The 27,194-nt window shown below is 53.1% G+C and overlaps 1 protein-coding gene across 6 annotated transcripts in view; it reads left to right on the top strand.

Moving 5' to 3' along the window:
• The window catches only part of arpp21 (cAMP-regulated phosphoprotein, 21), a 49,056-nt gene that overhangs the window by 11,591 nt on the left and 10,271 nt on the right, over positions 1-27,194 (top strand). The window contains exons 2-19 of one of the 6 annotated variants that reach the window (XM_029248155.1): positions 2,821-3,008; positions 4,667-4,910; positions 5,654-5,695; positions 7,032-7,115; positions 9,354-9,492; positions 10,725-10,803; positions 11,875-11,934; positions 12,214-12,354; positions 14,198-14,306; positions 16,516-16,617; positions 18,077-18,114; positions 18,548-18,604; positions 19,142-19,368; positions 19,731-19,949; positions 20,714-20,886; positions 23,245-23,340; positions 24,018-24,275; positions 26,106-26,232. In XM_029248155.1, coding sequence (XP_029103988.1) covers positions 4,728-4,910; positions 5,654-5,695; positions 7,032-7,115; positions 9,354-9,492; positions 10,725-10,803; positions 11,875-11,934; positions 12,214-12,354; positions 14,198-14,306; positions 16,516-16,617; positions 18,077-18,114; positions 18,548-18,604; positions 19,142-19,368; positions 19,731-19,949; positions 20,714-20,886; positions 23,245-23,340; positions 24,018-24,275; positions 26,106-26,232 — 2,134 coding nt within the window. In that variant the 5' untranslated portion in view covers positions 2,821-3,008; positions 4,667-4,727. The remainder of the gene's footprint in view (positions 1-2,820; positions 3,009-4,666; positions 4,911-5,653; positions 5,696-7,031; positions 7,116-9,353; positions 9,493-10,724; positions 10,804-11,874; positions 11,935-12,213; positions 12,355-14,197; positions 14,307-16,515; positions 16,618-18,076; positions 18,115-18,547; positions 18,605-19,141; positions 19,369-19,730; positions 19,950-20,713; positions 20,887-23,244; positions 23,341-24,017; positions 24,276-26,105; positions 26,233-27,194) is intronic. The other 5 variants (XM_029248157.1, XM_029248156.1, XM_029248158.1 and 2 more) reach the window with 5 other exon arrangements.

Consider the following 27,194-nt stretch of genomic DNA (forward strand, 5'->3'; position numbering starts at 1 on the left):
ATTTGCTGATGCCAGTGGGGAGAAAATTGAAGGCGAGGTGGGTTTCGTGGGTAATGTACTAAAGCTCACAAATAAGTGTCGGAATGAAAGGATTCGTGTCGCTGCCTCGCCTGGAGAGCCGAGCCGCGATTCTCAAATTAGGCTCCGAATTGGAGGAGCGTCCTTTTTATAGCTTAATTGGCTTAGAGGAGTTTACCTTTGAAACCAGGCTGGGATTGCAGTCCAAGTGCTAATGAAGATAATCTACTAATCAGGAGCAGCTGTCTGCCGCCACTAGACAATAAGTGCGATGGTATCGTCGGCGTCCAGAGCGCGCCGATCGCATCGCATCACTAATAACTTGTTCTTGTTTGTTTTATATAACCAGGCCGCAGTTAACGGTGATGCACGGAGCAGATTAAATATTGATCTGTGTTCACATTTACCAGGTGTGTGCGTGCGAGAGCGCGCGTGTGCGTTTCCGCAAGCACGTCCGCAGGGGAGCGCGGCCGAGGTCGGCGAATCCGCGGCCCGGGGACACTACATCAGCCTGTTGTGGGCTTCGATTTGGAAAAGGTCAATGGCTCGTGTTTGAGCAAAGCTTAATGGGAAATTCAGAGCGCTGCGCAAATGCGGCTCTCAGATATACGACCGTCATTAGCGGCTCCGCCGGGAGGAGGGGCAGCCGGAGCTCCTGGTTTCCACGTGTAATTGCCCCCTCGCACACTCATTTATTCCATTCCTCGTCCTTTTCCCACTGCTGCACTGACATGTGACATTTCTTTGCCATTTTCACCCCTGGCCTGTACAGAGGGAGGGAGGGAGGGAGTGTAACCTGGTTCACCTTCACGTTCAGAAGTGTCCCGAGCTGCTTCTATCAGCTCCGTGGTCGCGACCGCCCAAGTGCACCGTGGACAGTGGAGCTGCTGGAGACACGAGGACAGAAACGCTCCGTCCTGCAGCATGTGAAAGAAAAGCCACGGCTGCGAGACGGATCGCCTGAAACGGGAGGCCCACCCCGACGCTCGGCAGGATGGAACGAGCCGCAAGCCGCGGCCCTGGCCTTGAAGCGAAGTTGGCTTACGCTGCCGCTGCGTTTACGTCCTCGATTTGTCGTGTTTTTTACGCCTTTACCTTCTGTAGTCTGTGCATCTGAGGCCTTCGCCCTGCAGTGCTCCTCACATACGGTACATTGTTTCCTCATTCCTACTTTTACTGCGGTAACGAGCGCCGAATGCCATCCAACGTCGCACCGTAGCCGAGGAGCGAGTCGCTCCAAACTGAAGATTGATTTCCCGGGTTTCATTCCGTTCCTCTCGTCATTCCCCATAATGCAATTGACGAATACATTTGGAGGTTCTTTGCTCTTATTGCGCTGCACTTTGGCGCTCTCTCCACTGCTAGCGTATCGCTCCCCTCGTCCGCCTCAAACGGCAATTTTCGCCGCGCTCCTTCCCTGGTGCCAGCGCTCTCGAACCCGCGCTCGCCCGAAAGGTTGCCTGCCGCGTGTGCGCATGTGCGCGGTTCGGGCTGGCAGCGGCGTTTTCGAGGCGTACCGCTGTGCGGAAACAACGCAGCCAGCAGCTCGAACCGCTTCCATTTCCCGCAGCCAAACAAACAGCAAACAAAGAGGAGAGGGAGAAAAGCCGTGTCGTTTTGTCTTAATCGGGAGCGGCGGCGGTGCCCTGCGGGGTCCCGTTCTGCACAAGCACCGCTGCTCTTCGTCACCGGAGACGCGATTTCGCCCCGCGTGGAAGCGGCAGCGAGGAGATGCGCCGCTGGTCGGGGCTCCGTGTCGGTTCCTTCCTTCCCCCAAGAGGCAATAGCAGCCAGATTGCTTCGAACGACCGCATCCGTGCGGGTGCCGTTGGGCCGTGTGCAGGTCCGAGGAGGGCAGGGCTCCCCTCTCGCACGCCAGGGTGGCACACGCACGCACGCACGCACTCACGCACGCGAGCGAGCACACGTCGCGTCCCTTTGCGGTTGCTTGCTGTCATTAGCAACGACTCGGCCTAAACGGATGACTGGCGCCGAGACGACGCCACGGGGAGCGCTCGCGCCCTCCACTAATTTCCAGTAATTGAGCATAATACGGGAGACGGTTACGGTGTCACGAGACAAAGTTATTGGTTTCGCGAAGCTGGAAGTGCCCTTCTCTTGTCGAGCGCCCACCTTATCTTGCCTTAATTGCTGCTTTATGACGGACTGAGGCTCATTAGTCTACTTCCATATTCATGGACATTTCGGAGCGATGGAGGTCTGCTAAAGAAGCCTTTGAAATAAAGCAGCAGCGTGACTCTTGCAGACACTCAATAATTGCCAAGCTAAATGACTGGAGGAGCTGGAAATGGGAGGAAAAGCGGCATCCGTTTTCACGTGCAACAAACGATAAAAACTGTTATTTCCCGGGACGTCGGTTGTTTCGGCCTCCTAACGACATCTTTTCCGATGCTCTGTTACCAGAAGTTGATTTTGTTCGCAAGCCTGCGCTCTTTGCGTTCGGACTGTTAGGGGCTTGTGCGCGAGGGGAACGTCTGGGAGGAGCAGGAGTCGGGGGCTCGGCTGGATTTACCTTTTTCGGTGGCCGTCAGTTCGGATGGGGGCTTTCGCGCATTTGGGTGGCGCTTTATTTTCACATCTGGGATGAGTTTTCACCGAATGTGGGCGGGGCTTCAGGGATTCTCCGCTGTCGACACGGGTGAGAGGGTACAGAGGGTCCGGAGAGCGCAGCGAGACAAAGGCGGGTTGCGCGTGACGCGTGGCACCGGCTCCCAGGCCTCGCAGCCTGCTCCGGCATCTCTGTGACCGCCGTCTGACAGCGACCGCTCTCGCCAACCCCAGGATGGCAGCGGCACGGCCAGCTGTCCGAAAGTGAGGAGGAAACGCCGTCTCGTCCGGGCACCTTTCATGGGGACGTGGGACTCGCTCCCGCGCGGGTCACTCCTGACGATTCTGACCGACCGCACCGGCACCAGAGGTGTTACCCAGCGACACACCCCCCCACGGGCACTGCCACTCGAGGACTCAAGGTAAGGCTGGGCTCCGAGCCCCCGGCACCCTGACGCCTACTGCAGTCTTCGCCCCGCTAATGGTGGTTTTGAGCGTCTGCGCATTTGTCGACTGGAAAGGACGTTCGGTTAGGTGATCGTTTGTTTCTCTATTTTCCTCTCCGAGAGTACAGCGCATAATCCTCCGCCGATACCTTCGAGTGCGTGATCCGTCAAACGCGATGACAGGCGGAAGCAGCGCAACTTCTCCAACACGTTAACTCGGGTGCGATTTATGGAAGCGGTTTGACAGATGTTGTTTAATCTTCTGTAGCAGCGAAATGAGCAGCCGGCAGCTACAACGAAATAAAGGAGAGTCAGACGCTAACAGTTTGATCTCGACAAAACGCTCCGGAATGCAGCGCGGCTCTGAGTGCGCCGAGGAAGCGCAGCCATTACCATTTGTGTGCGTTTCTGCTAATTGTCATCGTTTCCCCCCACGGAAACATACGGTGCAGCCACCGTACCCGATGGGATGACTCGTCATGGAGCCTGCGATGCAGATCCCCCCCCCCCCCCCCCGCAAGGCAGATTCCTCTCCTGTCAGCGCTGGCCTTCCACGGCACGGTGCCGCTGACAGAGACATCACGCGAGCAGACAGCTCTCGCAGCGAGCAGGATGCCACGGATAGAGATAGCGATTCACCCGCTTCCCGGGCTCGCCATGTGTACGTGTGGCGGGGTCCCGTCCGGCCCGGCGATAAGTGATCTCCCTCTCGGGAGAAGCGGTCAGTGGGGGGTGGGACAGCTGGGCGAGAAGACGCTCTCGGTTTGACTCTTTTTAGTCGGAGCAAGTGGCGCTTTCACCACATTGCAGTTACACCTGTTTATTTACTTACTCACACCTTTCTCCAAAACAGCTTACACTGATTTACCCATTTGTATAGCAGGCTAACTTTTACTGTATCGCTTCAGGGTTAGTACCACGATCAAGGGCACTACGGCAAGAGGTGGGACTCGAACTCAGATCCTGCGGTGGCAAAGAACCACCTCTCTAACCACTGCAGTACCACAGTCTGGATCCCCCTCCTGCTGGAATAAAAGAAATCAGTGTAAACAGCTTCTCCCTTCTCCAGTCACCTTGGAGAAAAGTGTCAAGTGAGCGAATAAAATAACTGCGTCAGTGGGCTTCCTGTTTAACCGTGCTGGGGAGTGTACTTGCTCCCTGCCGTGCGTCTCCTTCGCCCCGCTGCCTCACACACACACACACACACACACACACACACACACACATCGCCCTTCCCATGCTGCGTGTGTGTAGGAAAGACGAGCCCTGGGCGCTGGATGTGGGCAGACATGCTTTCGTAAGCCACCTGTCAGTCCGACGGCCTCGCGGCACCTGCCCTTGGATGCCTTTCATTACCACCTGTTGGCTTTTGTCATTTGCGTCAGTTACCAGAAGCGGGGCAGGTCCTGCTCGCAATACGGGCGGTAAAAAAAGACTCGTGATGATGCGCCCCCACACTCCTCCACTCCCGCACCACTTGGGACACGCTCCTGAGAGCAGCCGAGGGTGTGCTTGTGCGTCAGTGCAGTTCCAGTTGTTTTTCATGCCTGCGTGTGTGTGTGTGTGTGTGTGTGTGTGTGTGTGTGTGTGTGTGTGTGTGTGTGCGTGCGTGCGTGTGCGTGCGTGCGTGTCAGACACCTCCTCTCCCACCGCAGGTTTCCGTTTCCCCTCCGTGTGTAAGCGGCTGTGGTGAGGATGTCTGAGGTGGACACGGCGAGCCTGGAGGGAAGCCCCGAGGTCCCCGCTGAGCCCCGGTCTGCCCGGGAGGTTGGCGACACAGCGTCCCTCCCATCCTGGCCCTGCCCTTCGCCCTCGCCAGTGCTGTGCGCGCCCCCCAGCTGCACTCTCGAGCAGAGCGACACCCGGGCTGAACAACAGGTGAGCCGTCTCTCCTGCACGGGGCTCCACCCCTTGTGTCGGCCTTTGGCTCCGCCCCCTGCATCGGCCCTCTTCGCTGCCATCGAAGCCCCCTGTCCCATTACGTTCGCAGTAATCCCACCTTGTAGCTCCGCCCCATTCTGGCATCTGCCGCTCCTTGTCTTGCCCCGCCCCTCGTTCTCGTACCTCTTTGAAGAATGAGTGTGAAAAGGATGCTGACGGAGGCGATCAGCACAAAAGCTGCTAGGATCTCCTCCACTTTGAAGTGTCATTCAGTGGCTGTGGGTAAAAACACCAAGCGGTGATGCGATCGGTTGTGCGCGGTTGCGTACGAATAACCCTCTACCCGCGCTGGGTCTGTGCGCTCCCTATTGGCAGCCGTTCCCAGAGCTGCCCGACGCAACCGTCCTTGTGGACAGTTTAGACAAAGCGGGGCATTAGTGTTCCATGACATGTCTGTTCGCCATGGCAACCCATGCGACAGGGTCCCCGGCGGAGACGTCCTTGATCGGGCCCCCGGCCGGCTGTCTGAGTCGTGACGGCAGCGAGGTTTGTGTGCTCTCCTTGGTGCCCCGTGCAGCCCGTCACCATCTGCGGACTGTGTGTGTGTGTGTGTGTGTGTGTGTGTGTGTGTGTGTGTGTGTGTGTGTGTGTGTGTGTGTGTGTGTGCGCGCGCCTGTCTGGCTGTCCGTCCATCCCATCTCACCCAGTCGTGTCTCTGTTTGTTGTCTGCTGTCGCACAGAGGAGGGAAGTAAACCAGGGCCAGCCGAGAAAGAGAGCAAAGGTAGGCCTGCATGTCTGTGGGAGGCCGCTGTGGGTGCAGTGGGGTGTGTGTGTGTGCGTATACCTGTGTGTACCTGTGTGTCCTCAGCTGCTCTTGTGCCACTCAGCTGCATGTGCCCCACCCATGTTCATTTTGTTGTGAAAATCCCTTGTTCCCCACCCCTCGTTCACTTTTGTGTGCAGTCAGACCCCCTTAACCCCAACCTACTTACACTTATTTACCCACATGTACAGCTGGGTAATTTTTAGTGTATCACTGCATTGGAACCTGGGTCCCTTGAGCAGAAGGCAGTACCTGCTGCCCTGTGTTCATGTATTAGTGTGTCAGTACTAGGTATGTCATTCAAGACAGGATCGCTTCAAATGAACCGGTTCTTCAGCAGTCCAGTGGACATTCATGCGCTCGAGCACAAATCATGTGCATGTGAATAGATATGGTGTGTGTGTGTTTGTGTGTGTGTTTCCCACCGGTTAACCATAAATCTCACCGCATCATGAACTCACCCACCCTGTCCTCAAGTCCCAGCGGCAGAAACCACTTTGGGTAGCAAAATTTGAGGCAGGGGCGGAGTCTGAGAAAAGAGGCCACGCATAATTAGGACACGGCCCCTTAAAGGCACGGCGTCCTCTCGTCTCTGGGGATTGTCCTGCTCCTCTGCCGAAAAGGACACCTTGTATTCATTCATTATTCGGTCTTTCATTTCCTCTGCACGATTTACATAAATGCAGCCTGGAACCAAAATACCTGTCCAGTTCCCACCCCGTTTCTCAGTGCAGTTCGCTCTTCAAGACATACAAGGGTGTCCTGTTCTGTACGGTCAATTTCAAAGTGTTATTCGCGCGTACATCATATTCATGAAGGACATCCTTAAAAAGCCTCTCCTGTCATTGAAGCGCTTATTTATTTATTGAGGAGGAAACCACACTGATTGAGCTGAAGGATTAGTCATTACCCCGGGGTGGTTTCATAGAGCTCTAAGCCCATGTTCATTATCACTCCTCCCCTGGGCTCAGTACCTGGCGGCGGAGATGAGGACACGGCGTTCCTGGTGCGGTTTGGACCCGCCGCTCAAGCGGGTGCACCTTTCCCAGAGGTCCAACCTCAGGTGGCTGCGCTAAATATAAACTGAGGGCTTTTTAACCGGGTCGTCACCTCTACATGGCTGCCGGAGAGTGTGTGCACAGCGTGTGTGTGTGTGTGTGTGTACCGTGGAATGAAAATTTGAACACGGTGTGTGTTGGCATGCGTTTGACGTTGCACATCATGTCGAGTGCATCACCGAGGGCACCCTCCACCCGGCCTATCTGACGTCGCTTGTCCTCTTTCTGTCTTGCAGTCCAAAGGCAAGCTGGTGCGCAGCCTGGCCGTGTGCGACGAGTCTTCCCTGCCTTTACCTGTAGACGGTGCTGAGGATAATCAGGTACAAGACTCTGCCCCCTCCCTGCAAGTGCTGCGAGCGAGCAGCCGCGCTCAAGGACATGCAAGGGCACTGTCCCTCTGGGAACCCACAGGAGAGGCTGGACAGGGACCAGCAGTGGTCGGCAGGTCGCCATGGTAACAGCACAGAGCTGCCCTCCCCTCGACGGCGGGTGTTCATTCCGTAGGTGCGACGGGGAGAGGGGGGGAGCGGGACAGCCAGACGGACGTTAATTGATGTGTGAAAAGCCCCAGAGAGTCGTGCTTTTTATTGGCGAAAATACACACTTTGTTCCCGAAGGGGGGGGGGGGGGGCAGACCACTCATTCAGCAGGAGCCGGTCACTGTGGACGCAGTCGAACCCTGTGCTCAGCAGGGCTTTCCTCAGAAAGGGGAGGCGGCCTGTCATTGGGGAGCGGAGGTAATTCACACTTCTTCAGCCATGTGTGAACACCCATTGGGGATGCTGGTACCCTGCTATACTATGGTATACATGCATTGGGGATGCTGGTACCCTGGTGCACTGTGACTCTGGTGTCTCAGTCAGGCTGTCTCCTATGCAGTGCCGTTATTCACGCTGATTTCACTGTGTTTTTTTACCCTGTAAACACTACTTTTGCGTGGTGTGTGTGTGTGTGACCGGAGCGAGCAGGTGCCCTGCTACCAGTGGAAGTGGGGACAGTGATTTAAAGTGTGCAGGAAAGCCAGTTTCTTTAGGGAGGAAGTGAGATGTGAGAGTGCGGTATGAACACGGTATAAATAAAGAGAGCATTGAATGTGACTGACAGAACGCTGCGTACCATTCGTGAGGCTGCTGAGAAAATAAAAGGGAGAGGAGCTCTACCATGAGGAGCTGCGACGCTCTGCGAATCTGGAAAGGGAGGGAACCGCCACCCTTCTTGCGTGTTCATCTCGGGGGTAGGCAATAGGGCCAGGGGCCCCCAGAGCGCGGTAAGAAGGGTGAAACGCGTTGAACCTCGCACTGTAAACCGAGAGAACCGGCGCTCTTCCTCCCGCGCTCCGGCTGCCCGAGGGTTCGATGCTTCGAAGCACTTGTCTCCTTCCCCCTTCATTAGATTGTAGAGCGAGACCCGGTGCGGTGCCGCAGCCCTCGGGCCACATTAAACCCAAATCTTTGCTGTTCGTCCTAATTAAAGTATATGGATCTGGTGTGCAAGTATAAGTCCCTCCAGCGCAGGCTTCTTCAGCTTTTTATGCCGTGGAGTCCTGTGGTTGTCTGCTGAAGCCTATGGCGCCTGTCTGACGGTAAGGTCAAACACAGAGGATTAGGAAAGAATCCAGTTACACTGAAATACAGTTATCAAAAGATTCATATTGCCTACGTTCGTACTCGAAGGAAATGCTGCATTTCAGAGGTTAGTGAAAATAAACAATAATAATAATAATAATGAAGACAAACAGTAGTTTTCCCATGCAAGTTCACAAACCCTCCCAAAACCTGTCTGTGGAGCCCAGGTTAAGAAACCCTGATGTGAACCATGAGTAGTTTCACACCGGAGCTCCTGTCTAGGATTTACCGTACAGTACAGTTCACTGCGCCGCTGTCAAGATCCGTCTGCTTACTTATCCCTGTGCCTGCAGCGACTGGCCGGAAGTGTACAAGTGCTGCTTCTAAGTATGGAAACCACTTGAGATTTACCACAAAACGGTTATTTAACGAGAATCAGTCTTTGTCAATAGGTGTGCAGTGACCATTTCCATTGGGTACTTTGGAGGAAATCACATGTGCAGCAGAAACACAGGAGTAGCGCAGGTGCAAAAATAAGTGAAGCCTTGCTTTGGTTAAACCAAGTAGGTAAGTAGAGTCAGGTGTGTAAATCGTCATCTTTTTATAGCTTTTACATCTGTTTTAAGATTTAGATTTCAGAACTTTATTTGAATATGTCATACAGGAATTCTACATTATAATATATTATACAGCAATAATGAGCATCCCTGTAAGGTTCACATACTTTCAAGCAGCACTGTGTGTGTGTGTTTGTGTGCATATGCAGAATTTCCCTCTGGGATTAAAGCAGTTTCTTTCATTCATGTAAGAGTTTCAGTGAACATGTACGCTGTGTTAGGAAGGAGGAATCCTATCAGTTTGTTCTTAGGAGATACCGTCACGTACCAGAAACCATATCGCACGTGTGGTTTATACGTCCGTCTATAGAGGAGTGACCCATGAGCGGTATTGACTGTGAACGTGAGCGTTTTGCATCTTGTCTCATACCTGCAGGGTTCAATTCCGCTGCAGATTACCGCTTTGCCTTGTTTTCCGGAGGACAGCAAACCCAGCAGAGATGAACTGGATGCAGACAAAAACAAAGAGACAGAGAAGTGTAATGAAAAACCAAAAATCCGAATGCTATCGAAAGGTGAGTTCTCCTCTTTTTTTCCCTTTTCTTTTTTTTATAGGACTGAAAATATATGAAAGCAAAAGCCTCTCATCAAAACCTGGAGCATAAAAGAGGACATAAGAGGAGGGCCTAGCGCTATGATTAATTTGGGCGCACGGGCCGACCCGCAGGGGAGGCGCACTAATTGGCACGGTCCGCGTTCCGGTCAGCGGCAGCCAGCGGTGCCCTGCTCTGTCCCGGTGATCATTTAAGGCTTCCAGCCAGCTGTTCCGTCCTTTATATGCACACGGTGCCTAATTAGGCCGCAGAAACGGCGCTCACCTCTGCACCGGCTATTCATCATCACGCCTCTTTAAATGGCTTACCACATGGAAGCAGTGTGTCTAATGAGTCCCGTCAGCTAATATGGCAAAGAACAGCCCCCACCAGCACACACAAACACACACCACTGCTTGTGCAGCACATTTGGCGCTTTGTTCTAGAACGATACTGCAGAAACTTGTTTTTGCCTCCGCATCCAGCGTTTGTCGCAGATTAGCAGGGTTTCCAACGAGCTGCTGTGTGACTGACTGACTGCGGACAGTTCAGCAGGGGAACATTGGCAGGGAACATTGTCCATAGTGTGTCCGTGTGTGTTGTGTGTGTTTCCAAGCACTACGGGCAATGTGTCGAGGCTGTTCTTGTGTTATTTTGGTCAGGCATTATGTATACGTATGAGTGTGTGTGTGTGTGTGTGTGTGTGTGTCTTTGATGGATCGAGTGTGCGTCAGTGTGCAGGTGGCTCGTGTGGGAGGTGGAGATGTTTGTACGGCTCAGGACTACAATGGCTCTTGTCAGGTATTGTGTGAAATATGATTTCTTTTTTCCACATATTCTTGGGGTGCTGGAGGGGGGCCGTGCCCATTGTGCCGTCCCCATTGTGCCGTCCCCATTGTGCTGTCCCCAGTCTTTAATACGAACAATAAGGACCCAGACTTTGCCGTCCTCAGGAGAAATTGAAACGTCAACCTCGGAAACAAGGCCCTTTTCATGTTGTCATTTTCCTCTCGTGCCTCCGCTGACTGCGCTGTTCCTCGGCCTGTCGCCGGACCGCACGAGCAGATAGCTGCCGGAGCGGCTCCTTCAGACGTCTCCGAGTTGATGCGGTCCCTCTTTGCTCCCGTTTGACCTTTAGCCAAACGTCCATTTCCTTGCAGTGCGACTGCGTTGCCGCATCCTCGTATTCACCGGTGTCCTCTGCTTTGGTGCAGATCATAGCCAGGAGTACACCGACTCCACCGGCATCGACCTGCACGACTTCTTAGTGAATACCTTGCAGAAAAACACCAGGTGAGGGCATGGCCTCCTTGCTGACGTGTGTGTGCGTGTGTGTGTGCGTGTGTGTGTGTGCGCGCACGCTTGTTTCACTATCTTTCTCTTTGTCCTTTGTTCTGTATGTGAACCCAAATGTGCCGAATTCACAGTCAGTAAAAGCTCAGTGACACCGACAGTAAGTTGCTGGTTAGTTTCTCTGTAGCAATAAGAAAAAACCTTTGAAGCTTTTTATTTAAATACTTTGTTAACTTTGAGCTCATTGAAAATAGAGCCCCTTGAAATGAGTGAGAGCAGAAATGCGGTGTCTGCACAGCCTCCTGTTTGGTGCTGCCTGCTCATCGATCGATCCCGCAAACGTACTTCGCTCCTCCCGTTATTGATCGGCGACTCCCAGGAAGAGCAGACGGGAGCTTCTCACGCTCGAGCCGAACGGAGGCGGTCCCACACACGCCGCTCTTCTCGGGGGTCCGGACATTAAGCGCAGGACGCGCTCCCTTTGCGTGAGACGCGCTGCGGCCGACCGATGCGCTTAGGAACTGGAAAAAGGAGCCGAATGTGCTGGAAAATGAAAAAACTGGAGCGTGCGTGTGAGACGAGGATCCGGCGTGCCGGGACGCGAAAGGAAACCGAAGACGAGGAGGAGAAGCTCACGAGAGAGCGTGAGACGGGCGAAATGCTGCTGCGTACGGTTGTGCTCCCGATGCCATCGCCGTGAGAATGAAAAGAATGCGAGTGGCACATCTGCATTTTGATGCGCTCAGTTGTTGCTCCTCCGTCAAGTGGCGCCTCTCACCCGTCACGTTGTTGTAGAAAAGCTGCACTTGTGCTTTTCCAGTGACTCCAGAAGACGTCGCAGGCCTCAAGGAAGCTGCCAAGATCCTGACGCGGTCGCTCTCTCTCTCTCTCTCTCTCTCTCTCTCTCTCTCTCTCTCTTTCTCTCTCTCGCTCACTCGCTCGCTCTCTCGTACCCCGGCCTTTCCTGCCAGACGGGCTTTCTAGCAGGTGTATCGTGGGCTCCCCCCACCCCGGTCGCATCTGTAGAGCTCCTGCCCGAAACCTGACGCATCTCTTTGGACTTTCTCACAGGGACAGGATGATGCTTCTGAAGCTGGAGCAGGAAATGATCGACTTCATCGCTGACAACAAGTATGTAGCAGGTTTTGGTCATTTTCACACTGCTGTACCGCATGTACACACACACACACACACACACACTCCCACATAGCAACACCACCTCCAGTGTAAAGACTGAGTCTTGTTGGGTTGCTTGTTGCCCGAGTGATTCTTCATGTGGAACTGGCAGACTGTGTGTGTGTGTGTGTGTGTCTGTGTCTTTCTCTGTCTGGCTGCTTTTCCCCAGAAAGCCCAGTTAACCCCCTGCACCCTTGTCCTGCCCCTGTGCCCCCCTCCACCGCCATCCTCCAGCAACCCTTTCAAGAAGTTCCCTCAGATGTCCTCCTACCACAGGATGCTGGTGCACAGAGTGGCTGCCTACTTCGGCATGGACCACAACGTGGACCAAACTGGGAAATCTGTCATCATCAACAAAACGAGCAATACGAGAATGTAAGTGTCCGGGCGTCATTGCCAAGGCCGTGCCGAGTTCGCCCAAAATCGCCCCGAGTGCTTCCTAACGTCATACAGAGAAAGTGCAAAAAGTGCAACGTGACAAATAACAGGTAAAAATAACTTTAGTTTTTCCGACGATCGACAGAGGAGTCGGTTCCACATTTATTGTTTTGCGGCGAAGCCTCGCGTACTGTAGATGAAATACCTTTTAAGAAATGATTTTGTAATGTACAGGCGGCACAGTGGTGCAGCGGGGAGCACTGCTCCCTCACACTCGCTGGGCCGTGAGGAGTTTGTGCGTTTTCGCTGCGTCTGCTGGGGTTTCCCCACACACACACACACACACACACACACACACACACACACACACACACACGTGTGTGTGCGGGGAAGTTGCCAGCGGACACTTGCCGTACGTTCTGCTTTTGCTCCTGTCCTGTTCTGTCACCCCGGACGCTCAGAGACACTAGCGGGGCTCAGCGAGGCCTTCGCCGTCGTCCTCGCTCTCCTCCCGCACATTGCACCGCGTTACATCAGCCCCTTTTCCTCCTTTCCGCCGACTTCCACTCGGAGCTCTTCCACGGATGCCGACTGCGCTCGCGAACGGCACACAATGGGCGCCGAGCCGTGCGAGAAATTGGAGAAAATGTGCCAGTAATGGTGCGTCGAGTGTGACCCATTTTCCGTGCAAAGTGCTTCCCGATACTCCTGTTAACGTCCCTGTGTGTGTGTGCGCGTGTGTGTGTGCGTGTGCGCGCAGTAACCTGCGACGCTCCGGAACGCAAAATATTACATTCAATAAAGTTATTGAAACAAGCAAAATAACTGGGAAAAACTCCTCAAAGTCCATTAAATGCCACGGAAAAGGTGTTAACAAGGTGGGTGACGATCGCATTGTAAACAGATGAAGAAACGAAAGCAGGTTGTAACACACACACACACACACACACACATTGCTTATTAACTTTGCGCTCCTCATACAGGCCATAATTACCCATTTGAAGGCACAGTTGTTGTGTGACTGTGGAGGAAAAGAAAAGATACTTTCAGTGCATACAGTCGATGTGTCCACACACACACTCACTCACTCACTCACTCACTCACACACACACACTCACACACACACACACACACACAGCCCCCCACTGCAAATCCAAGTCTCTTTTGAGCTACAATCTCAGCGCGTCTCTAAACCGTCGTCAAAGTGCGAGCGTCTCCTTTCCTCACGCCTGTCCTTGGTGTGTTACGATACGGCACAAAACGGCTCGTTTTACGTTTTTAATTATTATTCAATTGCACTGGACGCATCTCTCAAATTGCGTTGTGTTTCCCAGGAAATACAGTAACGGGAAATGACAATTAATGCCTAATTTTACATGAACATTAATATATTTAAGAGAGTGCGTTTTTACCGTATCGAACCGCGCGTGTGTGTTTTCTCGTTTACTCTCCTCCGTGCCAGCTTCAAACGAGGAGGGAAACGATCGGAGAGGTAATTAACATTCGCAGGACGTTCTCTCCATTAGGCTCCTCTCGCAGTGAAATGTTGCTCTAATAGCGCTTTGATCGCGAGCGCTGCTTCCCGTCGCGGCGAGGAGCCCCGAGGAGCGGCCGCGCCGCGACGCCGTGTCGAATCCCCGCGACTCCTTCCCACGTTCCTGTCGTTTCTCACCCGCGCGTTGCGAAAAACCGGTCGCCGCTGCTTTCCGCAGCCGGGGCGTCGCGTCACGCCCAAGGCCTTCTGTGTGCGCGTGTGAGAATTTCCCCGCTGGGGTCCACGCACGATTAGGGCGCCCCGTCGTATGGGATCAAACCCCCTGTTGTCCTTCTCGAACCCCAGACCCGACCGGCGCTTTGGGGAGCACGTGAAGGATGAGAAGTGCGAGGAGTCACAGAAGAGGTTCATCCTGAAGCGGGACAACTCGAGCACGGACAAGGACGAGAACCTGGTGAAAAAGAACACACACACACACACACACACACACACACGTGTAAGTTGTGTGTCCCTGAATGAGTTATCGAAAAAGACCGAGATCCTCAGACACGAGTGAGACAGAGAGGCTGAGGCCACGACCGTGTCGGAGTGCGGTTCCCCGTCGTGTTCGGTCGGGTCGGGACGGCTCTATTGGGGGGGGGGGGGACGACACCCCCCACGTGTCCGGACTGTGGTCAGCGTTGGATCTGAAACGCGCTCCAGAAGTGGGTCACAAATGAAAAAGTCTCAGAGTGGATCCATTACTTTTATTAATAATGTATCGTGTGTGCAGCGCTAATTAGGTTATGTATTATTGATTCTTCATCTGGGCATTTTAAACTGGGTCACAGGCTCTGTGTGCGTGTGTGTGTGTGTGTGTGTGTGTGTGTGTGCGCGTGTGTGTGTGTGTGCGCGTGTGTGTGTGTTCACCATAATACGGACAGGCCCCGCCACCTCCATAATGACTTTCCAGACAAATGCTCCACTAGTGTGTGTTCATATACTTTGCTGTTGCGTGTTGGTGAGAAAGCTGTTTACTCACACAACCTTCTGGACACCGCAGAGCTCAAAGAGAGATTCTCACACACACACACACACACACACACACACACACACACACACACACACGTGCTCATGGGGCCCATTGATACAAACTTTACGTAACTGTAGTACCCTGATTTGATGGGGTAAAATTTACCCTGCTGTATAATGAGTAAAATTCCGAATGACGTCACGACCGCTGTTCAATTTCGCCGCGTTTCTGTTCTTCCCAAAAAGCCTTCAGCCCCTCGTTGACGTCCACACATTCGGTGTCGACAGTTTGTTCGCAGGCCCGGCGCCCCCTCTGTCCCCTCTGTCCCCTCCGCCCCTCCACCCCTCCACCCCCCTCAGCCCCTCTGTCTCCCCTCTGCCCCACCGGCCATCCTGCCCCTTCTGCCCCTCTGCTCCTCCGCCCCTCCGCCCCTCCACCCCCTTCCACCCCTCCATCCCCTCCGCCCCCCCGCGGGCCGCCGCTTTGTGCCCAGAGCACCGCGTGCAGCGAAGTGACGGTGCAATTCTGCTTTCGCTCAGCGCAACCGAACAGACGACACCGAATCTCACGAATCGACAGGAAATTCCGTACCAAATTCTTCTGCTCGCGTCCATCGGCATCTCTCCGACCGCGGTGCCTTCCCGCCGAGGCCATTTATTATGCGTCACGAGTCCGCTAATTATCACATCTATTATAACGGCCCAGTAGCTCCTTTACGGCTGAGGTTTGGCGAAGGGATTCGTGCTGCACGAGTGACGTCCCTTCGGAGATTTATAACTCAGCAAACATCATATTACCATGTTATTGCCCAGTGATAACACCCGTCGATAGCGGTATCGCTATGGTTATTATTTTATTTATCGTATGATCAGAAACAAATCTTCAACAACATAGGGCAAAGCGTGGCGGTACTGAGACCAGTTTCATCAATTTGAAGAGCTCTTAGCCATCAGGGACGTTGCCCGGGGGTCACCACGAGGAGGTAGCTCTTCTCGATCCCCGCTATGGTTTATGTTCGCGTAGGGAACCATTGTTGGCGTCCCGAAGATTCACGAGGGTCCGGGACAGAGAGAGATGAGAGGAGATGAGAGGAGAAGAGAGGAGAGGAGAAGGTCCAGGACAAAGGGAGAGGCGAGAGCTGCGGAAAACTGACGAACGGCACGTAGAGGGGCTGCGCTTAGAGACGAGGTGCTGTTGCTGCTGACGGAGACAATTCTTGTTCCAGGAAGGAAAAAGATGCTGAGAGACGCTGCTGACAGAGTGGGGTGGGGTGTCTAAAACACGCTGCTTTACATGTTACCTGCCACTGTACACCAGTTTACCAGTGTAATTCAGCCATTGCTCCTACTGACAGGTCAGTCTCAGGTTTTTACCGTCAGAGGTCACAAATCAGGCTGACGCTGAAGGAGCTGGATCTCAGGGTTCAAAGGGTTAAAGGGTTAAAGGGTTATAGGGTTAGAGGGTTAGAAGGTCTGCTCTATGCTGAGCCCCTGCTGTTGTGCCCTTGAGGCTGGTCATCAACACATCCATCTCTTTAGCACAAGTAGAGCTGTGAAATTTAAGCCTCTTTCTGTGAATCTTCTCGTTTTGTGTTAAATAATGTGTGTGTGTGTGTGTGTGTGTGTGTGTGTGTGTGCGCACGACCTCACAGCAGCACAGGATCCATCCCTTTCGAGAAGACAGGAGGAGCAAGTCGATGGAGGAGCGCGAAGAGGAATACCTGAGAGTCCGGGAGAGGATTTTTGCCCAAGACGTGAGTAACGCGCTGCGCCTCACGGCTGTGCGGCTCCAGAGCACACGCTACACGCCAAACGCCAAACGCCACACGCCACGCGCAGCACGAGCCTTTTGTCACCTTGAGATTAGATTCCGAGTGGAGAATTTACAGTTTTCCCAGGAGCGCAGTGACTCGAGCGCCCAGGACGACTTCCTACTAGGGTTCGGAGCGGCGGCGGCGGATCATCGACGACTTTCGTTCCCGACGCGTCAGTCAGTGGCAAAGTGAAGGAGGAGCTCAGGGCTCCTTGTGGGTGAAATTGGAAACATGGTGTCACGCAGCACGAAAAATATCCACGCTGGCGTAAGGTGTCCCTGTGCCGCCTTGAACGCCAGCGTGGTACCAAGTGTCACGGCACACGTTCACATGTTCATGCGCGTCGTGAGCTGCTGCAGTTAGGGAAAAAACAAGTGCGACGCCCTCTAGCGTCACGTGGGAGTGTGGCGCTGATCTGGTCAAACCATGGAAACAAAGGGCTGCACTTGACAACTAGTCGTTACATCACAAATACTACATGTCGCGCTGATCAGCCGGTGCCTGCCGGGTGGCGGGTCTGGGGTTCGAGCCTTGCCTGGGGCACTTTGCGGGTGTCCCCCTCACCTTTGGCCTTGCGCCCCGCGTTGGCGGGTAAGGCTCCGGCTCGCTGCGACCCCCGCTTGGGACAAGCGATTGTTGATGACAGACAGATACACACTCAGTTAACAGTTTCCTCCCCCGCACCAGCGCGCTTCCTGCCCTCGACTTTCCTCCAGTGAAAGTCGCGTGACGGAAATGCCGCTGCGCTCCGCAGGGCCCCGAACACCCGGCCCGCTTGGAGAGAGACGTGGGACCTGCTGAAACGGGGTACATTTTTGGATGGAGGGAATAAATAATTGATGAGAGGAGAGCTGGAGTGTCGCCGATGCGCTTTCGTCTCTGTTTGCGTGAGGACGCCGCGCCAAAAACGCCATCTGCTCCATTAGTTCCGTTAGTGCTGTGGGTTCGCGTTCGCAGAGAGACGCTGCTCGTTATCCGGCCGATCAGACGGCCCACGAGCAGCACATCAGCGCCATCGAGCTCCCGTCCAAGTGAACGGCGCCCGTCCGTTTAGCCCGCAGACGCGGCTCTGGGTTCGATGTGCTCGAGTCGAGAAAAGTAACCGTACGGTTTTAGCGCGTAAGAAAGGTGCTTGGATTGCAGGTGATAGTGGCTGAGCAGGACTGCGGCTCCTCGGTATGTATTGCGCTGTACTTTGAGTTCGGCCGCGAAGGGTTTCGCCCAAAGAGGCTTCTTTCGAAACGGTAACGAAAGAGGGTTTCCCGGACAAATCGTTAAAACTGGCGAACGTACGCCGAGGACAACACAGAGCCGCGGCCTCCGCTGCTTGCTGACCTTCCCTTCCTGCGCCGCCATCCCGCCCCCAGCTCATCCATCGCTCTCCTCTCTTGTCTTTCAGTCCCTCTGCTCCCAGGAAAATGTTTACATCGAAACGAGGTAAATGAATCTTCTCAACGAAAACCAATTACACGCATTCCTACAAAATTCAAGTGTTTCTCTTTTCAAAGAACCACATTAATGGAAGGATGTTAAGTCAATGGGCCGTATAATGGGCCGTATAATAGTGCATATTCCCCGAGTGAGTGTAAATGTGAAATATGTTCTGGTGTCTGCACGCCAGAGCTGCAGGAATTAGCACATTTGCCCATAAATCACGTGGCGACGCACTGTGTAAACACACTGCCGCTTACGGTGTGCGAACGTGTTGCTGCCCATCAAAAGCAGCTTTTACCATAGTGAGCGTACCGGAGCTGTACGTTGCAAAGTCTATAAGGAATGTACTGTACATACTGTACCTAGTTGGGGGGGAGCAGAGATTGTTCACGGTGCCTCTTTCAAACCTGATGAAACGTTCAACATTTCCCTGCAGGATCTTAGAAGACTGCAGTTTATGCAACGACACGCAGAAGAAGCGACAGCTGTTCAGGTGGGTCGCCCCTCTGCCTGGACCTGTCCGCGTACGAAGGCACCAAACGCTGCGGGAGTGTGTTTCACGCGTTGTCTGGGAGGCCGGTTTCTGCTGCCTGTCGCTATGGTTACAGCGGGAGACTCACCGAGGTGCCAGTGACAATGTGGCCCTTTAAGGGTGCGTCTGGCAGCCCGAATACCATTCTTAAATGCCTTTGGGTTGTGTGGAAAAAACAAACGAGAGGCAGAGAAACTCGCAATAACGAGGCCTCTTTGATTTTGTTCGACGACAGCGGCCTGGTCGTACTTTCTGCTTTGCTCATACCGCGGAAGAGGCCCTGATAGAGCTGCACTCTTGTCATTTAGCCGCTGCGCCAAACGCCCCAACCCCCCAAGGAGCCGCAGAGCTGAATGACCACCAAGGTTATCGCCCATCATTCAGTGTGAAAGAAGGGCTTCGGGACCTCTGCTAGACCCCCGTCGTCTCTCCGGCAGTTGCCGGTGCTTCGACTGCTGCCATGAGGTGTAACCGTGACTCACGACGCAATGTGTGCAGGGCCAACCGGGACGGATCGAGCCGCGCCTCGGGCAGCCGACAGAGCAGCACGGAGACGGACTCCCGCTGGAGCGAGCCGCGGCCCTGGAGCAGCACCGATTCGGACAGCTCCAGCCGGAACTACAGGCCCGCCGTCACCAAAACAGCCAGCATAGGAGGCATCACGGTGCTGACGCGCGGCGACAGCGGGGCCAGTAGCCGGGGCTCCGGAAAGCTCTGCAAGACAGGTGAGGCACGAGGGCTCCTAGCAACAGGTCACGCTGCAGGCGGCCATCGCAGTTGTTTCCGGGCACATGTCGATTTTTCAGTACGGTAAGACGGAGCGTACAGCTGGAAGGCTGCGGGTGGAATCGGGGCAAGAGCACCCTCCTCCAGACACGTCACTTTGTTTGACGGATGCCGTGGCCTGCAGGAAGCACAGGAGCCGACGGCTCGTGCCTCGAGCTATAGTCCGGCCCTCCTGAACGACTGGGGGTTTCGTGCTCTGAGGAGGACGAACAAGAGCTCGCCAACTGCCTGCAAGGATGAAGGTGAAGAGACTTAAGGCGGAACACTTTGAACCCCTTGTCCTCCATCTTCCTTCTTTCAGGCTCTGAGTCTTCCAGCAGCGGTGGTTCCTCTGGCTCCCTCTCTAGGGTCCACCTGTCCCTGCAAGGCCCCACGCTTGTCCCGACTGCCCCGCCCACCTCCTGCGGCTCCGTCTCCTTCCCAGAGAGCCAGGGCCCTCCCAGCAGTCCCAGCTACATACTGGTGTCTCTGGATGGCGCCGGAATTCCGCCCGGGAGCATCCTGCTCAACCCACACACAGGTGAGATATCCTCGGTGTGGGGTCCTTTTCTCTTCACTGCGAAGGAGTGGGAGCGTCGCCACCAGCAATATCACGACGTCGGTTCAAACCTCAGTTTGGAAATGGTTGCTCGTTTTCATAGTTGTGTCAATATTACATTTGCTCATTGATTTGAATGTGTCATTACAGCCTCCCGCCATGAGTCACTATTACGGCACAAATCGATCTCGGAATAATCATAGAATTAGTTACCCTGCCTTGAGTTCTCAATTACATAGAGGCAGGTTTTTCCAGGGCCTCCGTGAAGTGAAACGTTACTCAGCTGCTCTTTGTCCCGGCCAGCGAAGCAAAGGAAACCAGTTCGGGACGTTCTGTAGGCAAGTAGTCCCTCAGAAGTTCTCAGACATTCTAAAAATATGAGGCCCATAAATCCATCTGGAGCCGAGCTCACGGTCCTCGGGAAACGACACGTTCATCATTTTCTTGGCCGACGCCGGTAGGCCGCAGACGTGGCTCGTATCGCCGTACCGTACATCGCACATGTGCGCATCCAGATGTGCGCGAAAGAGTCCCATTTTCAGCATACGGCTTCCGTGTGGCGCGTCGAGGGAGCCCTGCGGCAGCTGTGCTTCACGGTCTGGATGTGGGAGTTGAACGACATTTGTCACCGAAACAAAATGCACATTTTTATTGTGTTTTTTCTTCCTTCTACTTGGGAACAAAATCTCTGCCCGCATTGGCAAATGCTGCCTTGCAAACCGAAAAGTTGTGGTTCTGCTCTGCAGGTCAGCCGTTTGTAAACCCAGATGGATCACCTGCCATCTACAACCCCCCCAATGGACAGCAGTCAGCGAGGGGCCAGCAGCAGAGTGCACAGCAATCCCAGCAGCCTCAGCAACAGGCCCCGCCCCAACCGCTTCAGCCTCAGCAGCCAATGGCAAGCCACATGGTGCCCCAGGTAAACCCTCAGGCCGTCAATGAGCCGGGTGGCCCCCGCGAGCGGCAGGTCCCTGAGGGGCATCGGTCGAGCTGTTGGAGAGCCTTTCCTCATCACCTGGGCTCTTCGTACCCAGAAGGAGCCTGTTGGCTAACATGGCATGTCGGTACTGCGTGCAAACGGGATGAGTGTTGACAGGACCTTGGAGGAGGGCAGAGGTCACATGTCACGGTGAAGTGGCCAGAGCTGCTGCCTGCGGTTGCCGCTTCGAATCTCCCCTAGTGCTGTAGTGCCCTCAAGCAAGGTACTTACCGTAATCTGCTCCCGAAATTCCCGAGCTCTGGAAGTGGCTAAATAGGTTTGGAGAAAAGCGTCAGATCGGTGTAAATGTAACAACGTCCCTGCTTCGCCACTGTATGCCTGTGCTGGATGCTCACATCCCTGATGGGTCCGTGGGCACACCATCTAGAGTCGCAATCAGTTCCTTTGGCTGTTCACAGCTGTTCCCATCGAAAGGCATCTCAGAAAGAAGTTTTAATGTTGGGTAACACAACGTAACCTAACTGTCACCCAGAAACATAATTTCCCTCCCATTTCTGGAAACTTACACAAGTCTTCAAAGACCTGTGGAATCTGCGCTTGTGGTGACGTTCAGGGATGGTTATGGGATGCGGGGGCCCGGTGGCGAAAGCCGGAGTCTGGACATGGGTTCAAATCCAGCTGAGGGTGCGAGCAGTTTACATGTTCTACCCACGTTTGTGCCCCATGGACGTGCGCAGAAGAACGCGACAGCAAAACACTTCCGTTCCCTCCCTCACCTAGGACACCCCGCAAGCGGTCGCTACGAGTCACATCCAGTTCGGTCCAGTGGTGGTCATGGCAACAGATGCAGGGTGAACACAGCATGAGCGGCAAACCCCCGGTGTCACTGGCCAGGACACGTGAAGGTGGTCTTACGTTAATTCCTGCAGGCTTCACGTGAGCACCACTTGTCCGATTCCATTTGCAGCCAAACAAACACCCGGTTCACCACAGATGGCCGGCGTGGCGCTCGGGGGTCTGAAAGCCCACCACAGAGGGGACAGCGGTTCGCCAACGCGCTCTTCAGCACATGTTCTGAACGCACATTTTCGTTCTAAACTTTCATGCGTTACTCATACTTTTTATCTTACGTTGTGCCCCCCCAGAAAGTTTTTATTGTTTCCGGTGAAAGTAAACCCAGGAACTGCTGCTTTTCTGCAAAATGTAATTTGCAATTCAAATGAGCATCATTTACATCTTGTTATTTTCCCATGCTTTGGGGTGTTTCGTACGCTAAGCGGTTTGGGTTATTGCCATTTTTCCGTCTTCGTTTCAATGATTATTAGCATGCTAATCCAAACTAAACAAAGATTTAATGAGGGATGAAAGGTAATATTCTTCTTATTTTTATTATACATTGTCAGCATATCATTGACAGGGTCCCGCAGTTTTGTCATGTTCATATGGAAAGTAAAGAAATTGTTAACATTTTCTGTTTCTTGCTGGTATATTTCTTACAGTTCTTTCTCACACACACACACACACACACACACACACGCACACACTTCAGTTTTACAGAAGCAGATGATGCAGAATGAACTTCACAATGATGAATGAATTTCATAATGATGAATAAATCTGATGATCTTGTAAAACACTTTAAAAACAATGGAGACGCTGTCTGGAGCTTCTAGTCGCAGGGAACGGAGAAGGGAGCCCTTCTGATCTCAGCCGGTCCTGCTCGTATTGCCGAGGACTGAATTTTACGACGGGAAAGAGTACGATTCATGCCAGCACTCAGCCGGCACCGCTCATTCTGCCAGGAAAGATGCGGCGGTGGAGACGCCGCCTCCTTGGGCCTCTAGTTGCCGCTCTCTTTGAGACTCAACTAATAACCCGAGAGCCGAAGTGTAAATACTTCACTCGCGACTGGCCTCCCAAAGCCGTGCGATGAAAAAGGACGACACTGAGCTCAGCTGCGGGATTTTAAAGGAATGTAAATGGAGACCGGCAGTCCCCCCCCGGAGCAGCGCGCGGAGACGCCAGGCGTGAGAGGGAGCCCCTTTCCCAAGGGCCTCGGAGTCTGTTGCGTTTCACCTTCTCTTTCTCTCTCTCATCTAATTTCTTCTTTTAATGCTGCTACGATCTGAAACGATGAATGTTTTATGCCGAGCGAACGGCTCAGCCTGGAACGCTGTGCTCTTCGGCTCGAGATGTTTTGCACCGATTGCTGCCTTGTGTTAATTGAATATTTTACGCCTGCGAAGAGACGGCCGAGGTGCCGGAAAGGACGACAGCCGTGCTGCCATGCGGCTTTGCCCTGACTCACGTGGTCGCTCTCTCCTGACGGTCTGCCAGGCCCTGCAGCCGTCCTCACAGGCAGTGCCATACTCGGCCATCTCGTACCCGTCCCAGCACCTGCTGCCCGTGGCGCCGAATCAGCCCTTCGCTATGGTACTCCTCCTTTCCTGTAGCCTCCTGCCAAGAGTCTGTGGGGATGCGCCTGCAGCTTGTGCCTGCATGCGTGTGCGCTTGTGTGTGTGCTTGCGCACTTGTGTTGCACGGGCGTCGCTTCCAGCAAATGCTTTCTTTCCGTGGCCGTGCTCGTTGACCCCTCAAGTTTTGTTTGGTGTCACGAGACTGGCTGCGTAGCCCTTCTGGACACAGGTGGACACGGGTGGACGAAGGCCCCTGCAATTCACCGGCGCTATGGGACCGATTCCTGGCTTCCTGTTGACGAGAAGGTCTGACGAGCGCTCTCTCTCTCTCTCTCTCTCTCTCGCTCATGCGTCATGACATCAGTGCAGTGGCGTCCAGTGTGGTCTCTGTGTTGACCTCGAGTTTCCTTCGATGTTTTCTCGAACGTCAGTCAACAGACTTGACGAGTAAAGCTCTTAGTTTACAAGTAAAGCAAGACCTGAGGTGCTCGAGCAGTGGCATGAAGGTTTGCTGCATGGCCGACAGGAACTCGCTGGTTTTCTGCCACCGTAAACGATGCCGTTGCTCCATGTTTGACGCTCACTACTACGCAGGATGCAATTTTTTTGCACCCGTTCGCCGGGCGATAGCATTGGTCCGGTTGCACACGGCTGGCGTGGGCTTTCTAACGAGCAGTCGTGTTGCTCCTACAGCGAGACGACCTGCCCGCCCAGTTTGGCCAGCTGAGCCTCAGCCGGCAACCTTCAGGCGAAGCCTCCGAGTCGTCCTCCGCTGCTTCGGTGTTCCCTCCTGGCCTCCTGCAGCAGCCCCCCCAGCAGCCGGGATTTGTCATGGCCTCCCCCAGCCAGCAGCTCCCCCCGGGCGGGTTTGCCAGTTCCGGACCTGGGTCTGTCCTCTCTCAGCCCGCCCTGCAGTCCTCAGCAGGGTTCGGTCAGCAGGCCCCATCTCAGGTAAGCCGTTGACCGTGTAGAACGTCTTATAGGTAGGCCTGGTCTTGGAGCGTTGCACTCATAACACATAAACTACACCAAAGGGAGGCCCCGTAACTGCAAGTTCCATGTGAGGTAGATCGCGTCACAAGTGTAGGGTCTACACCGTGCAGAGTCCATTCCCCAAATTTGGACCTTTATACCTATGTTTTATTCCGGGTTTTTCCTACTTCTGGTAGACTATGTCTCGGATGGGGCCACTCAAGTTATAAATAAAGCGTCAAGCCTTTGGAAGTTCTAGCGCCTGGGGTGTTGTGTAGCTTTGAGTCCTTCTTAGTGTGTGCAGAGTTTGTGTGTTCTGCTCATGTTTGCATGGCTTTCCCCCACGTGCCTCAGTTCCCTCTCATAGTCCAAAGGTATGTGTTCCAGGTGAACTGGTGATTCTATATTGCCTGTAGTGTGTGGATCTATGACCTTGCAATGGACTGGCATCCCGTCCAGGCTGTACCCTACTTAGCCTCGCAGGCTGTAGCTCTTGTACAGCCTTCGGATCATCAGGGCCCTACGTTAGGACTGGCGGTCGTCGAGAATGACAGATTACAAATTTCAAATGTTTTAAAGGTGGGTTTGCTCAGTTTTGAGGAAAATTTAAATTCGGTTTTAATCGGGACATTTGAAACTTTTTCCTGTGTTTTTAGATGCATGTATGTCATGCTTTACCGTAAACCTTCAGTGAACAGAGTTAACGGCCAAAACCAATTTGCATACAGTTCTGTTGTCTCTGGAAACATTTGCAGTAAGCAAGTAATGGGAACATTTATCTCCTTTACATCTGATATTAACTTGCGAAACAAATCTCATGGAAACAAATCCCATAAACACAGTGGCCCTTATTGTGCCACATCGTGATGAACAGCATTTATTAACCAACTCTGTGAAATATCTAGCGCTGGATCCTCTTTCCTGCTTTTAATGGGTTTCTCTGAAAGTAATTAAATTTTAAAAGAACCTCCCACCGAGTGTTCTTGTCATCGGCGTTGCGGTTTACTCAAAGCGTTGAGGTGCTTCTATCCGTCATGCTCTCCCACATGGGGTCCGGCACCAGCCCGAACGAAGCCGCGTACCTGTTCGCTCTCCCCGCGAACAAGCGGTTGACGATTAATCATGTTTAATTGACTCATACGTGTAGGACACCGCAAATCAGTGATTTACTGCCGCCTTGATCAGAGGCTCCATCTTCCGCTGCCTTGCAAACCCGCACCTTTGTCTCGGGGGGGTCTGGAGGCAGAATAGTTAATGTGATTTGCTGTCAGGCGGTGGGAGCTTTGCCTCTGCCCGTCATCCCTGCCACAATCCTCCCGCTACCTATTTCAGTCACAAGTGACAGCCAATTATATCAGCAGAGTCCTTAGTCAGGAAAACTGCCAGACTAATGAAAAGCACCAGGAAAGTTATTCTGAGCAGCTGGAATGGAATGTAGCAGGGAAGAGTATGTATTTTTTTCTTCCACTTTGGTTTCTATTACGTCTATTATTTGTTCTGTTATGTTTAGCACCAGTTTGAAGGACAATTTGAATTTGTGTGTTGCCATGTTTGCTACGGTTCTATAAAGTCATAGCCATAAAAGAGCTGCAGCGCTCGACACAAAAAGGTGGAGACACACACACACACACACACACACGGGTCTTTCAGGTCTGCTTTTCTAACAAAATGTGACGAGATGCCAGTTGAAATGAACACCACTCCTTATATATTTTCAGTATTGCCAGTTTAACAGCTGGGTCTGCACAGCTCGTGTGTGTTTGTAACCTGCCCTTGGCCCTCCATTCCTTCCTTCTTCCTGTGCACCAGGTGCCCATGTATTACTACTCATCTGGCCACTACCCTACCTCAACCAGTACACAGTACAGGACCACTCCGGTCCAGTACAGCACGCATAGGAACCAGCAGATTCCTCAAAACGGACCCCAGCAGACAGGTGCGTGGAACTGCTTTTATGGGATTGAATCAACGTAAAACTGAAATGGTTCTGGTTGGTCCTGCGTTCTTTCTGTACTGCTGTCACTCTGTGGCAGGAGAAATCCACAATAAAGTGCTAATTATTTAATCATATGAATTCTCTGCATCACTGTCAGGGCACAGCTCTTTGACCAGTGTCTGAAGTGTTCAGTTGCATGCAGTAGCTTTGATCGTGTGCATTTTTGGCAAATCTGACTTCTTTGTAATTCCCTTCGGCCTCTGCTGCGCCCCATGGATTTGGCAGCACGACTGGGGGCCGTTGCACTGTAAGAGATTGAGTAGCAGGTCTCACAGTGAACCGGTCTCTTTTCTGGCTGCTTACTGCACATCCGTGGCCGTCAACCATACGCTTCTTTCTTCCGATTTTCTTTTGTTCTCACTGTGACGCTTGTCAGTATTTGAATCAAACCCTCCAGTTTTAGTAAAATTTCATCTATGATATAAAATTTTGATATTTTATACACTAAATATTTTATCTCATTTTACACACATAAAAATTAATAAGCGGAATTTTTGTCGGGTTGAGTGAATATCAACTTGTGGGAAAAATGAAATGAGAAGTTTGAATTATCAAGGAAATAATATCCTCTCGTGTTGCTTTTCTTTTGTTTATTACTTTTGTGAGTTCTAATCAATATCCCGGGATTTGGGAACCCCTTTCATGTTTCGTTGTGATGCTTTTCTTTTGACTGTAGTCAGTAGTGGCACATTTGCTCACCGGATGCTGTAAATTGTCTGTGTACAGTCCACGCAATCGGTGTTTTCTTTTTCGGTTCTTCAGGCTAAAAAATAACAAGATGTAAATTGTCTTATGACTGAGGATCGATGAGTCTTGCGTGCCCTGGTTCTGACCCCTGACCTTCTGGAGCAACAGCTTCTCAAATTTGCATGTCTCCGTGCAAAGCATTTTGGCGAGCTGAT

This window comes from Scleropages formosus, chromosome 23 (genome assembly GCF_900964775.1).
Source record: "Scleropages formosus chromosome 23, fSclFor1.1, whole genome shotgun sequence".
Lineage (NCBI taxonomy): Eukaryota > Metazoa > Chordata > Actinopteri > Osteoglossiformes > Osteoglossidae > Scleropages > Scleropages formosus.